This window comes from Triturus cristatus, chromosome 1_2 (assembly GCF_964204655.1).
Source record: "Triturus cristatus chromosome 1_2, aTriCri1.1, whole genome shotgun sequence".
NCBI lineage: Eukaryota > Metazoa > Chordata > Amphibia > Caudata > Salamandridae > Triturus > Triturus cristatus.
In genome coordinates, this window is record NC_140580.1 from 745,169,333 (window position 1) to 745,183,745 (window position 14,413).

At 39.8% G+C, this 14,413-nt stretch overlaps 1 protein-coding gene across 4 annotated transcripts in view; it reads right to left on the reverse strand.

The window, feature by feature from the left end:
- The window catches only part of LOC146867930 (cell division control protein 42 homolog), a 99,761-nt gene that overhangs the window by 42,842 nt on the left and 42,506 nt on the right, over window positions 1-14,413 (reverse strand). For all 4 annotated transcript variants that reach the window (XM_085608655.1, XM_085608658.1, XM_085608654.1 and 1 more), the window contains 2 exons: window positions 11,110-11,264; window positions 8,950-9,022 (listed from right to left, as the gene is read on the reverse strand). In XM_085608655.1, coding sequence (XP_085464781.1) covers window positions 8,950-9,022; window positions 11,110-11,214 — 178 coding nt within the window. In that variant the 5' untranslated portion in view covers window positions 11,215-11,264. The remainder of the gene's footprint in view (window positions 1-8,949; window positions 9,023-11,109; window positions 11,265-14,413) is intronic.

The following is a 14,413-nucleotide window of genomic DNA, read 5'->3' on the forward strand; positions in this document are numbered from 1 at the left end:
GACTAGCATGTGCATGGGGAGAAATTATCAGACAGGAATTGCTAACTGGCAGCTTTTACCTGTAAATTAAGCAAGTATTTCAACAAATGATACCTTAGCTTGCTTACTCTCTGCTTTGTTGTTAATGCTTCAAGGATCCACATGAATCATCTGCATAAACAATATTAATCAGGTTTTCGAACAAGATAAATTCAAACTGAAATCTCCAGTTAAATAGAATAGTTACAAACAGTATTTTATAGTTATTACCGAATTGCAACCAGTGTTCACCTTATTGAACTCAGAAGAGATGAAAGGCGGATACGATATTTCCAGAATTCTAACCATTGACCAACACATCACTCACAGATCTCAGCAGCCACTGCTTAACTTGCACAACATGTTCTCTTCCATTTCTGCTAAAACACCCTCTTGAAATAGAATAGCTAGAAATGCAATGAAAAGGCTGATATTTTACTTAAAATATGTGGACATTAACGTAAAAGAGGTTGACATTATCAGAATCGAAAGGTTACTTGGCTGTAATCCATGTTCTACATTTTCTTTGAGGTCACAAATACAGATTAGTTCCGGCTCCCTTGGAATCCTGGAGCACTTCTAAGGAGAGGTTACATCTGTTGAAATTACCCATTTTAGGCTGCGCTTAGAGAGTCTCATTAGCCTCATGTTACCCACATAAATCTTATTTAAAAAGCATACATAGAGGGAGGGAACTTCAGCCTGCCCCCTTTTATTCTCTAGTCTTGTTCAACCATCATTCACATTTTGCTTCAACCCAACTCATGGGGCAAGAAGTCAACCCACTTTATCCATTGGGAATCTAGTACTGCGAGACACTGCATCGTGCCGGATCATTTGTGCACTGCTACGTGAAATGGAAGACACTTCTAAGCCGGGGTTTGGTGTACCTGGTCGTTTTTGACAAAAATTGTGCAAGCATACAAAAAAAAAAATGTAAAAATGCGTTAAAACAATGCACATTTGCCAATGTCAGACCTACTAACCAAAGCTTATTTTCTTTATATATTTTTGGGCTCTCTGCTGGCAACGTGCAGAGAATTTCATTAGATATTTCAATCCCCCCCCAAAATGAACAACGTAAATGTGCGTGGATGAATCAGGTGATCCTTCTGCAGACATGTTCTAAATGTGTTCAGCACTGCAGAAATTAAGATGAATTGGCAGAAAAGTAGAAAGAAATGTTACTGATCAACAGGACACTGCCAATGGCCTCGGTTTTGATTACCGAGGCACAGAGTCTGGGTTTTTTCTGTCTTCTGCCATAGGTCAAACAGTTGAGTTCAGGAAAATTTAAGTCACTGAACATTTCTTGCAAAACATGCTGTAGTGCTAGAGACACTCTTGTGGTCTGACACCCTGTGATGACCATTATTTTAACTGACTTTAGTGTTATTTTACCCTAGCTTGAATGTACGACGGTCCTGCATATTCTTGTTTCTCTTAAAAGTTTCTTTCCTGTAATCTTGCGGTCTTTCAGTGGGAGCTGTCACGGAGTAGTACAGCCTTGCCAAGAACAGAAGGTGTGGGATGTGCATTTGAAAGCGTGAGAGAGAGGTGTGGAATGTACTTTTTGGTCTCGAAGTGCAGTGTTGTGGGCAGTGAATAACATGTGCTCGGTGTTGTACATTGAGAGATGATGCTATAGGACATTGAGAGATGAAGTATGTGAATCTATAAGCAGTTGTGTACAATTGAGCATTGTGTTGTACATGGATGAGAATTATGAAGTTCTTACTATTGGCTTTGACATGGCCTTATCTCATCCCGAATTCTGACTCTACCTTACTTCAGCTTTTTCTGCGAGCACAGCAGCGCTTGCAAGTTGTTGGGTTAATCACGTTCAAGGATTGTTTTTGTGAGAGATTGTTTAATGTACCCGGATGGCTTTGTGAGCTTCGTCAAGATAAAGGCTGGAACATGCGAGATTTGGAAAAGGGGACGTGGGAACTCCTTCCTGCCATGGGAATGCTTGCTTGGAAGCTGGCCAGTTCTGGTAAGATTCCTCTGGTGCGGGGGAAGGTCTCTCCCGAACCTTCTAGTTTGCTTTGAGATTATAAAGCTGAGGGTTGTTGACTTAGAAACCGGGAGTTTGGAATCCGAACGGGGACTGACACGTCTACTTCTGAGCGTGGAACTCTGGTTGATGAGGCTCTTAACCACCGATGTTTAACTTCCCCAGTCAGGAGTGGGCTGAGATACAGTGTTTGCACCAGGTGAAGTATTGAGTTTTGATTGCCTTTGTGATGTTTGGCCAGTGGCTTTGATCATTTGAGGCATTTTCTTTGTGATGTGCGGTGTTGAGGTGCACATCCAAAGTAATCATTTGATGTATATATAACATTCGGATCTCTTGCAGGACGTCCCAGTATATTTGCTTGAGTCTTATCTCATATTATTTGCTCCTTGTTTATTAATCAGTATTATTCATGCATTTAGATTATTGCTTGCATATAAACGTATACATCTCTACATATATTTGAATGTTGTGCATTTGGTTTCTGGGAAAGCCTTTTTGTTAGAGAGCATTGTGTAAAATGAAACCCCAAGCCTTACTCTAAAAGAGAGAGAGAGTCCTTGCATTTTGTAAAATAAAACCCTTTCTAAAGGCGTTTGTGTTGTGTTTATGTATCCTGCTTCGCCTAGTGGGTTTGAGCTACCGTGTAGAAGATTCTGTATTATCCGATAGGCAGAAGCAAGACATTTGGCGTCACTTGCCAGGATTCGAAAAGAAAATTAAAAGGGGAAAATGCTCTCTAAAATGCCTATGTTTTGAGTGGTGATGCATGACCAGTATCTATGTCCCTTACAGGATTGTTTGTATTCCTTTTGCTGCAAAAGCCAATAAAACAAAGTTAAACTTGAAATGCCTATGTTTTCAGTTGCAGAGTCCCAGATGCCAACTGAGTTATTTGAGAGGGAGATTGCCTCTCTTAAAGAGGGAAAACAACCTTGTATTTCACGACAGAAATAGTGGTGTCCTTTTGAATGCCTTGTATCAAAAATTTGAACGTTTGGAAAAAGAATGTAGTTAGCTGAGACGAGAGCTGGCGGACGCTCAGTTTGAAAACAAGTCTTTGAAAAAAAGAGTTAAACATGTACCAAGCTCCGAAGCCGTTCATTTTGACCGGCTGTTCAGATTGCCAGAAAAATGTGAACTTAGAGATGTTGCCAGTTAATCTGCAGGTTTCACAAGAGGTCTTAATTCTTTTGAGGACGTTGCTCAGCCAGAAATTAATTTGAACCGAGAAAATGTGAATGTGCAGGAAGATAAACAGACCAGTCTGTTAGAATTAGCGATCATTGGTTGCAGGTATAAATCAGACATGTCAGTGAATGAAGAATCTACGTGGAAAGACGCTATTTTGAAAAAAGAAATGCAGCAATGTCCTTTTGAATCTGCACAACAGACTGTGCAGTATGTTTCAAACATGTGGTCAATTCAGAAAGGAGACAGTGTATCATGTGTGTGCCAGTTCAGGAAAGTGGGCTATTTTTAATGATTGTGTAGAACAGGGAAAGAGGAGTATGCTTGTAAAGTGGTGGACTGAAACATTTTCAAATGCTGGAGAACATTTTGACACCGGGCAGATGACAATACAACATACTGAGACTTTGGTCTTTGAATTTTCTCGAATGCAGTGGGAAGAAGCAAATGTTGTTAAGTGGCATATACAGACAGAAACTGCAGTTTTGCATGAACAGTTGGTGCAGGTCCCAGGTGTGGTGTTTGACACACAGGATTCCCCAGTGAAGTGGCAGATAGTACTGCAAAGCGCAGCCACTATGCATGCCCATGGTCCTGTACATTCACTAGACCGAACCTTTAATTCCCTTTCAGATGAAAAGGCTAAAACCTTGGATACCGAGGTGGTGACACACGATTAAGATTTGGTGTGCATGACTAAATGCAAGCACCTAGGAGAGAAAGACCATACAAACAGGAGGGCAGAGAATGAAGTGATGCATATCCCCCTAAAATTTACCTAGAACTAGGATTTCTATGTGTCAGTATGCACAAGCCAGACCAATCCCACAGAAGGTTAGGGGCGAGTTGAAGAAAATTACCAGAGCAGATGGATTGCCTTGGGCTTCTGCCAATTGATAAAGGGAGCACGTATACAGCAGTGAGTGGAAAAATAGTCAGGAGACTGCCCCAGCCCTTCTTACTGTGCAGGGAAAAGAAGATTTTCATCCTAATACCAAGAATTCAGAGGATATAGCGTGGATAGAATTCTCAGATAATTCCCCAGGGCCAGCAGAGAACCGTGCAGACAGAAATGATAATATTGTGCCTTCAAACTCAAAACAGAGAAAAGGAAACATGTGCTTTTTGAAAAATGTTTTTGCAAGAAAAGTGATGCTGGTTTCTCTTACAGATCATACTGTGGCCTAATGTCCCTGTCCTGTGAGTGGATGCCTGTGTGTCCCGTGTGGGGCCCCTCCCAAACCCTGGAGTGATCCCCGGACGGTGCAAGCTGACATCCTTTGGCTGAACAAACCAGACAGACCTATCAAGCCAAGAATCATGAACTGATTTCATAAACATGAAGTAAAAATGTTCAGTCATCATTTTGAATGCAAGAAGGCTGTGTCTTTCACACAGAAGGACATTATTTGTTCAGTTTGAAGAAAGATAAAAAAGGAGCAACAAAGATGTTATGAAATTGAAGATGTTTTTTGAGTTAAAGATAAAAAGAAGACTATGATTTAATATATATATATATATATATATATATATATATATACACACACACACATACACTATAATTTCTCCGCAGTTCCACGCAAATGGCGAACAGAGACGCGAACCCAGCGAAATGAGGTCATATGGAGTTTTATTTGTCTGAACCTCGAACATGACGCGTTTCGGGCTTCAGAAGCCCTTGCTCACAAGTCAGATTGGAACACATACGTCACCATTTTTAAATGCATTACAGTGAATGGAGTGTTGACACCACGTGGTGCATGAACATAGAAGAAACATTACAGAAAGCTAATGCTCAGGTAAGTCTGTTTTCACAACACTTTGTTCCTAATTGCTGCTTAAATGCATATAGATAGTCATGTTAACTAAATACTGTAACCAAACAATGCCAATTAAATGCATTCTAAAAGCATATAAATATACTAATAAATAGAATAAAAAATGTGCAAATTAGCCAAGCAAGAATTCATGATAAATAATTGCAACATTCATTTGGTCAGAAGTTTTTACCATATTGTGCAAACAAGCCTCTTATGCCGAAATGGTATCTAATAGCAGCTTAAATGCTGTACTTTCCCAGAAAGCATTAAAAAATAGTAAAAGACAATCTTTCACAGTGTATCATACCCGAGTATAAGTGCTAAATCCCTGATCCTTAAATGGATCCCCATAAAGTGCTAGTGCAATAAAATGTATAAATAAATAGGCGGTTAAAAACATCTAGGTAAAGGAAGGTTAAAACCCTAATCTAACAAAGTTAAAATCAGGGCTAAAACCTAAAAAAAAAAAAACTTCTGACGTTTTTTATATAAAAAGAAGAAGAACCGCAGTCACCTCTACAAAAAGACAAAATACAAAAATTGCTCAGAGAGGGAAAGTAAAAGAATTTGTCAACCGGATGTATATCATATACTTTACAAAAAGTGATACATTTCATCTGTGTTATTTAGGCCATTGGGGGTTTTACTGTCTAGTTCTAAAATCATTCTGGATTCCAGTTGTCTCAGACTTTTTTCTCTGTTTCCCCCACGACGCGGTTTAGGTACACTTGCCACTACAAAGTATTTTAAACAACTCGGATCATAGTTATGAACCGACTTAAAGTGCCTAGCCACGGGGTAAGAAGAATCATTATTAACTATGCCACGTAAGTGTTGCAAAATTCTGACCTGCAGCTTGGTACTACCCACATATCTGAGGCCGCAGGTGCAGGTCAGAACATAAACCGCAAATTCTGTTTTGCAGTTAAACCTACCCTGAATTCTGACCATGTTTGGACTAAAGGGGGTAGAGTATGTATCAGTATTTACTCCGAACTTGCATGCTCTGCAGGAGGAGCATTTAATGAACCCCTGCTTTGGTTGTAACCATTGTTTGGCAGCAGCTAGTTCAGGAAAAGGTTTAACGATCTGAGTTTTCATGGAAGGTCCCTTCCTATGTGCAATTACGCTTGACAATAGATCTGATTTGTCTTTCCTGTCTGTTGTACGCAGTGATGAGTCTGGGAGTGTTGTGCGCGTTATCATTAACTGCCAGACGGTTGTTGATGGATAGGAGTGCTGCCCTAAATTTTAAATCCACTTTTGAAATTGCCTCATTATGTATTGCTTCTTTGTAACCCCTGGTTCGGAATCTTATTAACGCCTCTTGTTTACAGACTTCATAGTCCTCTGCTGTGCTGCAGATGCGTTTTAGGCGCGTTAGCTCACCTAGGGGTATACTCTTAATGGTGTGGTGGGGATGTGCACGACTGGCGTGTAAGGTAGTGTTCCCTGCTGTAGTTTTCCTATGTAGGAAATCGATAATTTATGCAAACTGATGATCAGAATCAACGAGAGATTTTGAATTATTTGTGGTACAATAAGTCCAAATGGTTAATTTGAGTGAGGGAGAATGCTGCAGAGTTCAAATAGTTCAAATAAAGGTCTCACATTGAGAAAAAAAATAAGCAATACTTAATAGAACATGACTGGTGCAGACATTGGTCTGTATGGCACTGCAAAAACTCCCTCCCTCCCTTCTGGATCTCATCTTCGGCGGTGCCAGACGCAGCGCCGGCGTCAATGGAGGCTCCACAGGGACAGCTGAAGGTGCCGGGCAAAGCCAAGATGGCGCCGGAGAAAACCCCATTCTGCCCTCCAGGGATTGCACCGCCGTTGAGTACCTCTGTGTCGCGAGAGGCCAACTTCCTGGGGTCATTGGCATGAACAGCATAAAAGGTGCCTAAGCATAATGTGGTGTCAAGCCCAAGTTGAAAGACAGCTGTCCCATGGGGCCAAAAGGCACACCATTAGAGTTAGCAGACCTGGTAAACATGACACTTAAGAACTGCGAAAGAGCCGTGCCTGGAGCAGAAAAGGGAGGGTACGGATCCGGTACAGCCTGCTCAAGAATTGCTCCAGGAGACTGTAAGACTGGCTCCAGCTGCGGCACCGGTGACACTGGAGCTGGAGGCAGAGAGATCGAAGGCGATGCTTCCCTGGGCGTCAGAGAACCTCTCAGAGCCGGAGAGTGTGGCGGAGTCACCTGAGGAGAAGGAGAGTATGATACTTCATCCGTTCTGTGACGCCGAAGTACCGGAGACCCAACATCAAAAACGTATGCTTGAACGAGCAATGCCTAGACCCATGATGCCTCTTTTTCTTGTGCTTCCTCGACGACTTAGACATGTACAGAGTCGGCGACTTAAACTTCCATCTGGTCCCTCTTCTTCTTTGCCCCGGCCATGAACAACTTAGCCTCCCTCTCCTTGAGGGCCTTTGGATTCATGCAACATCACGAAAATCGTCCCTCGAAATCATGAGCCGACGACAGGCACCAAAGACAATCATCATGGGGGTCTGTGATCGACATATGACCCCTGCATTCCCTGCAGCAATTGCAATGCTACAATTTTAGGATAACCTGTAACAATGTAAACATTCAGAAATGGAGAGTATCCATCGAAACGTGTCAGGGCTTCTTTGCACAATACACTTTGGTGTTTTATTATCCTTGGTGTAGGCGCCGGCTTCTTTGGTTTGGAGCGGGATTGGTGCAGATATATATACACACACACACATACATATATACATATGCACACACTTTTTTCATACACATTCAGTGTGAAGAAGAAAACTACTTCAGACTCAGCTGGGTAATTGCTTCCAAGCTTCGTTTTGTGCTCATGAATAAGGAATAATATAATTATGGAAATCTTCACAATTTTTTTATTACGCGACTCACGATTCTGGGACTACTGACAGACTGGGGAAGAGGACAGTCAATTACTGCAGAAATCCTAGTTCTACTAACTTGTGTATCTTAGGAAAATCTAGAAGAGCGTGGAAAATCAAAACGCTTTGACCAGCCCTCAGCCTCTTTTGGGGATTAATGTTCTTTAAACTTTGAAATGAGCTAATTTTAAAGAGTAAAATGTTCATTCTCATGAAATATTACACTATGTTTGTTGACTAAGTGCAGGAAGATGATTTAAGGCCAAATTGCAAGATAATGTATTGTAGTGCTGGTACTATAGAACCTCAATAATAACCCTGATAATAAAATGAATCCCTTGCAAGTCTTTTGAGACCATTTAAAACACTCTTGAAAATCAATTTGTTGCAGCAATGCCGTACTGGACTTTTGTATTCAGGTCTAGAAATGGCCAGACTTCTAATTGGACATTTGATTTTTACCAGAGGTTTACTGGGGTAACTGTCATTTTTGTTAGCTTCGATCTCTTCTGCCACTATTATGTATGGTGTATTCAAAGCTGCTACTGAAAGTTGAACCAAAAGAGGCAATGTTGCAAATCTCAAACAAGCCACACATCAAGGAAAAAGACCAATAATGAACAAGTCAATATTACACAAGTACCCATCCTAGTCAAAATGGCTCCAAGTATAATTTATACATTAAAGTAAGAAAAATAAACCTAATTCAAAATGAGCAGCGTAAAACAATTCAGGCATCAATTAGTGAACTTGTAAAGAAATCAGAGTATGGAAAGCTTCATACTTTTTGAATTAAAATACTAAAATCAACCACAGAACATCCTCCATTTCTGTTTTTCAGAATCACTTATCTAGGGTTAATAGGGTATTAACCTTTTTTCCATTCTATTATTTATATAACATTGAAGGGGTACCGCATACACACCTTAAGAGCTACATATCAGGTTTCAAAGTTAAAATATTTTGTTTAGTGCGATTATGAATAAAGTTAAAAAATATTTTCCTCACCTGCAGTATCAAACAAGCCTAAGGTGTATGGCTCACCACCAATCATAACTGTTACAGCATAGTTGTCAAATACCTGAAATACAGAAACCGGTAAATGACGGTAATGTTGATAAAGCATTCATGGTATTCAAACTAGCCATTCAAAGTTCTGCAAAACAATTCAATAGTTCAAGTACTTAAAATAAAAAAGTCCCTTACCTTCAACAAATATCCAGAATTAGAAATATCCTGTCATGCCATGATTATTTATTGGCATTGTACTATTTCTTTAATCTAAGTCATTAAGTACCATGATGTTCACCAGTATACAAAGGAAATACGATAACAAAATGTACATATTTTCTAGTAGAGGCAGCGACATTCAAATCCATATTCAAATTCCATATTTCAGATTTAATAAAAAGGTATCGCTGCACATTCAGTAAAGGTGGTGCTGCACATGATGCAGCCTTACTAAGGATAATGCTTAGAAAAGCTTTAAAATACACAACAATAAAACAATATGAATGCATGTAGCTGACATTGTTTTTGTATGCTGCAACGCTGCTATAGGAGCCTGTATCTAACCCTGTGTGGAATGCTTGGCTAAGAACATTCCAATATAGGACAAATGACGGAGTCTGTAGAGACTTAGCTGCAAGAATACTGTGGTTACATGCAAAATCGTAACAAAGTTGCGTGCTACTTGACAGTTTCAAGTAGTGGATTTATCATGGGGCGTGGACTATATATAGAGTTGGTCTGCTTTTAAATTGTCCAAGGTCCAGCAAAGAGTTTTGATTAAAAAAATGTAAGAAAGCTTTAACCATTTAATGTAGTGTACAAGGACTAATCTACCTTCAACTGCATCCTCGGATTAAAAGGTGGTGCTATTCTGCTAACCTGTGATTTATAGGGTATGGACATACTAGATTGTGTCCAATTCTCCAACAGATCGTACAGCCAACACTAAAGCCCTAAACCCTTTTCACCTGCCAATTTTTAATTAACCTTAACTGTATGCCTCGGCAGTACTGCATGAAAATATTGATAAATAAACCATAATATTTTGATGACAATCTATTTTAAAAACGAAAAGGGAGAAACATGCCAAATTGCCAGCTAACTTTTATAAAAGAAATAGGTTTCCAAAACCCTCGATACTATGAGATGTCTGTGTTCAAGAGAGTAATGCAACCAACAGCACGTAGACACAGTTCACTTTTTCAGTTTAGTTGGACAAAGGGCCCCAATTGTTTACAGGATTTTTGTAAGCAGTTAGTTAATCAATTTAATAAAGACTGCAGCAATGCATAACTAGGAACAAGTAACAAAATTATGCCAAAGTGTGCTGGAGATAGCCCACCTTATGCACCTATTTTAGTGGGTACAGCCTCAACAGAATTGTTTTACAAATGAATGAACTGACATTTTTTTTTTCCCCAGTTTTATATAGCGCGAACTTGACCCGAATCCAATCAGAGCGCTTACATAGCACCAGTTACGTTACATGATGATACACATTCTTTTTTTTTTTTTTTTGTTAGGCACGGGGAGATTGCTTTTGCCTCAACTTGCGCTACCAGGACTATACAGTTAATGCACCAGTCAGAAGAAATGCTCCAATTCCCTTCTGAACATTTATGGCTACATCATGCAGATACAATTACAGACTCTTCCTTTCACCCTCAGTGGCCCTTTTTGACAGACTTTGGAAATTGCTTGGTTGAAATGTATTTTTGTTTGACAAATGAGATGAAGGCTTTTAGTAGCAATTACTGTGACCTGTGTCTGCATCATTCCACATTGCGCACTACAGCTTTTTATCCATAAACGTATCATAGGAGATTTTGATTGGCCCCACCATCACCCTTTCCTGCAAATGCATTCAGTATTAATTTTTGTGAGTAAGACAGTTACAGACAGTTATTAGCATGAAGTAGAATGTGTGTATGTGGAGTCAACGGATTGAAAAAATGAATACACAAAAAACAAAAACACATTTTTACCAAATTATGCAATACTTCAAATGAATTCAAATAAATGGTGTACAATGGGAAACGGACTAAATAAACACTACTGTTGACTTACATTTGGCTGGTCAAAACACGAAATGTATCTAGCCTGCTGAAGTAGTCTTACAAATTTGAAGTGGAAAGAGGAAGTAAACATTAAACTCACCGTAGGCACATACTCTGATGGAAATTTATTTGTTGTATAAGAAATTAACAAGCATGTTTTACCGACAGCTCCATCCCCGACGACTACACATTTAATAGTCTGCATGGCTTTAATCTGCTAGTATCCACTTTCAGCAATATTTATCAGATGGTAACCTGCAAGAAAAAGTTCGAAGCATAAGATTTTACATAGGAAACCACAACATAAAAACCAAGTTTGATTATGACAGTGTACACTGGAAAGCACTGCAGCTTCAAACAAGGCCAGTAACTGAACACTCATTAGCAAGATGGTTAATATATCTTTCAATTTTGCTAAGTTCCATTTCTCCATTCTTCATACAGAATCCTACCTTCGCCAATCTTTGTACAACATCAGGCCACCTTTTAATTTTATTGGCGCCTAGGAGTGATGTAAAAAAAATTTTTAAAAAAGCAAAAGCTGCCCCCATTTAAAAAATGTACGCAATGAAGACCTTACCAATGAGGTAGCAGAAATGTCCATGGGAGTTGGATATGCAAGTTGAAAGGGCTGAATTACTACTACTGCTAAAAATTGCCCTTTAAGAGACTGGCTTGAGGCTTTCCTAGCAATTCCCCAACAAGAGTGTAAAAGTTTGGTAGCTCAGCAGAACTCTTTAGTCTGACGTTTACTTCATCAAAAGATATTTCCAAAAGGAGTATTAACTGGTTTCTTATGAAGCAAAGCCCCCCAGGAATTTATTGAGAAGGTAGGATCGTTATTTGAATTGAAGTGCTTTAAAAGAAAAATCCAAGATTCTGTGCCAACAAGAAGAGTAAACCAGGGTTGGGGCACGGTGGCCAAGTATCTCGCACCATGACAGGCTGTGCTGTTGTACGCAGAATAGATTTAACTAAGCCAATGAAGAGCGGGAGGAATAGCAAGAATAGCATTTCCATCCATAACAGACAAATAACAAATGCACTACTGATCTTAAGTATATTTATAGGTTCCGCAAATTTAATCATGAGCCAGAAATGATAGTAAAAAATGGATACTAAACTTTTTATAGGTGGGGTTGTAAATAAATATCCCATTAAGAAGCCTAATCATTTTACAGCAAGAACAAATCTGGATGATCTACCAGACATCGTGGCAGAACTTAACCAATCGTGTACGTGTCAAGGAAGATGTAGTAGGGATGGAGACATAATAATTTAGGAATATTACCAAGTGAATGAACCACTTCAGGAACTTTTAACAACTGTCCCATTCTGTCAGAAGATCATTATCCAGGGTATAGTCATCAACCACATGAAAGACTGAAGAGATGGCAATTAGATAAGGATAACCAGAGGCCAAAATACTGATTGCTGAAAGCCTTCTGGATACAACACTTGGATATAAGGTCACATGGACTGGAGCCTAAACAACCATGTTTCAACTGATTACAGGTGGGTCAATGCCATCTTTTCTACCTGTTTGAATAGAAATTATTTTTGAGACAGGTATTAGGCTCTTCCAGGCTCATAGGTCACTATCATGAATACGCGGGAAGGCAACTGTTGTCTTTCTATGTTTTTATTGAATTTATAATAGAAAAAGAATGTTTTTACAAAAGATTAGGCAAGTAGGAAAGGCCACTGGTTAGCAGCAGAAGAATTAGAGTTCTAACTTCATGTAATAGTATTTTGATATCAAAAATTAGATTTCTGGAAATTGGATCTCTTCTGCCATTAACCAAATTAGGCCAAAGGGCTTCTAGTTCGAAAGAGCATACCATGTCCTAACACATCCAATAAAATTAAGCAAGAAGCGAAGAATAATGATCCATTAAGATTCCTATACACAACGTTACAGAACAGTGCTAAAAGAACATCACCTTTACCTAAAGAAGTCATAAAATCACATTCACCCAGGACTTCGCCATGGAAACTGCCCAAGAATAATAAACGCTTTGGGAAATATGGCCTCAACTATGAAAAAATAATTTTCAATGTGGTTTTACTGGCTTTTCAAGAGGAGAAACCCACCTCAAAAGACACGAAACAAAGCAGGAACACTGCAGTAAAAACATTGCGCCTACAGTCAGCTAGGCACCATATAAGGAAATAGGATTTCAAGCTTCTTCCAGATTTGTTTCCCGTCTCCATGGACAGGAACAAGGGATGGATGCGGAGGTCACTGACCGCCTTTGGCCTCCACCGTAGTTTTGAGCACTCTTCCCTGCCTTTTTCAGAGAAGGGATACCGTTGGGGGGCGGGGGCAGGCTATTGTGGAAGCAACCACCCTTGGAAGATGTTGGACGTGATTTCTAATTCTATGTGGTAAGAGTAGGATAGAACTTGATGGCGGTCCATCCTACTAGCTGCTGTACCCAGACTGGAACAGCACACCTTTTTCATTCCTTGATTGGGGTCTTTAGCCAGGCGGTAACTACTAACAGTATTGTTTCATTGAGGGCCAGCGTATGCCAGATGCAGAAGATTCATCAGGGGTGCTTCCTTCGCACATCCGCATGTCTGATAAATGCTAACTCAGTGCATGCACAGTTTTCACGCAACTGCATTTTTGGGCACTCTGTGTATGCATGTTTGAGGACTAAGCACTGACTGAGGATTAATGAGTTGCACATACTCTTTGAGAATATGGGGTTTCCTCCTGTAGATACTCCAAGCACTTCAGAGAAGCCTTATTAATACACTAAGAAAGTTCCCAACTGGGGTTTGCCCATCCAACAGTTTGCAATGGACATCATTATGAGAGATCCAGAGAGCAAGTGTTCCCAGTAGTATAGCAGAGTTTTTATCTTTTGGGGGAAAATCAAAACCAATTGCCCGATGCGATTCAGGTTGACTCTGTGGTGGCTAGTCTCGCTGGCATGTCTTCCATGACTAAGGATTTCATCCTTATGGATTCACAAGAAAAGGTGGATATAGTGTAAAAGAAATCATTCTGGTTCTCTGCCCTTTGAGCAGGAATCTATGGGGCGTATAATGCTCAATCAATGAGTTCTGATTTTAAAGTCCCTTTTTAGGCAGTTCAAGAGAGTTACAACTTACAGATGTGTTTGGGGGGGGATTAAACATCAAGAGGAATTCCTCTCCAACTTTCCTTTTGATGGGGTCTGAACCTCAGCTTTGTCTTATGGAGCTGCTGTAGCTGCTCAGAGGAACTTACTATAAAGATTCCACTATGAACGCAGAAAAAAAAAGACACCCTCAGTATCTCTTTAAGGAGTTCATCTCTTTGATTCTGAGCTGGAAGAGAAATTTCACAAAACGTTTAAGGAATAGAAACATACCTTTTCTTTCAAGAAACATCAACCTAAGTCAACCAGTTC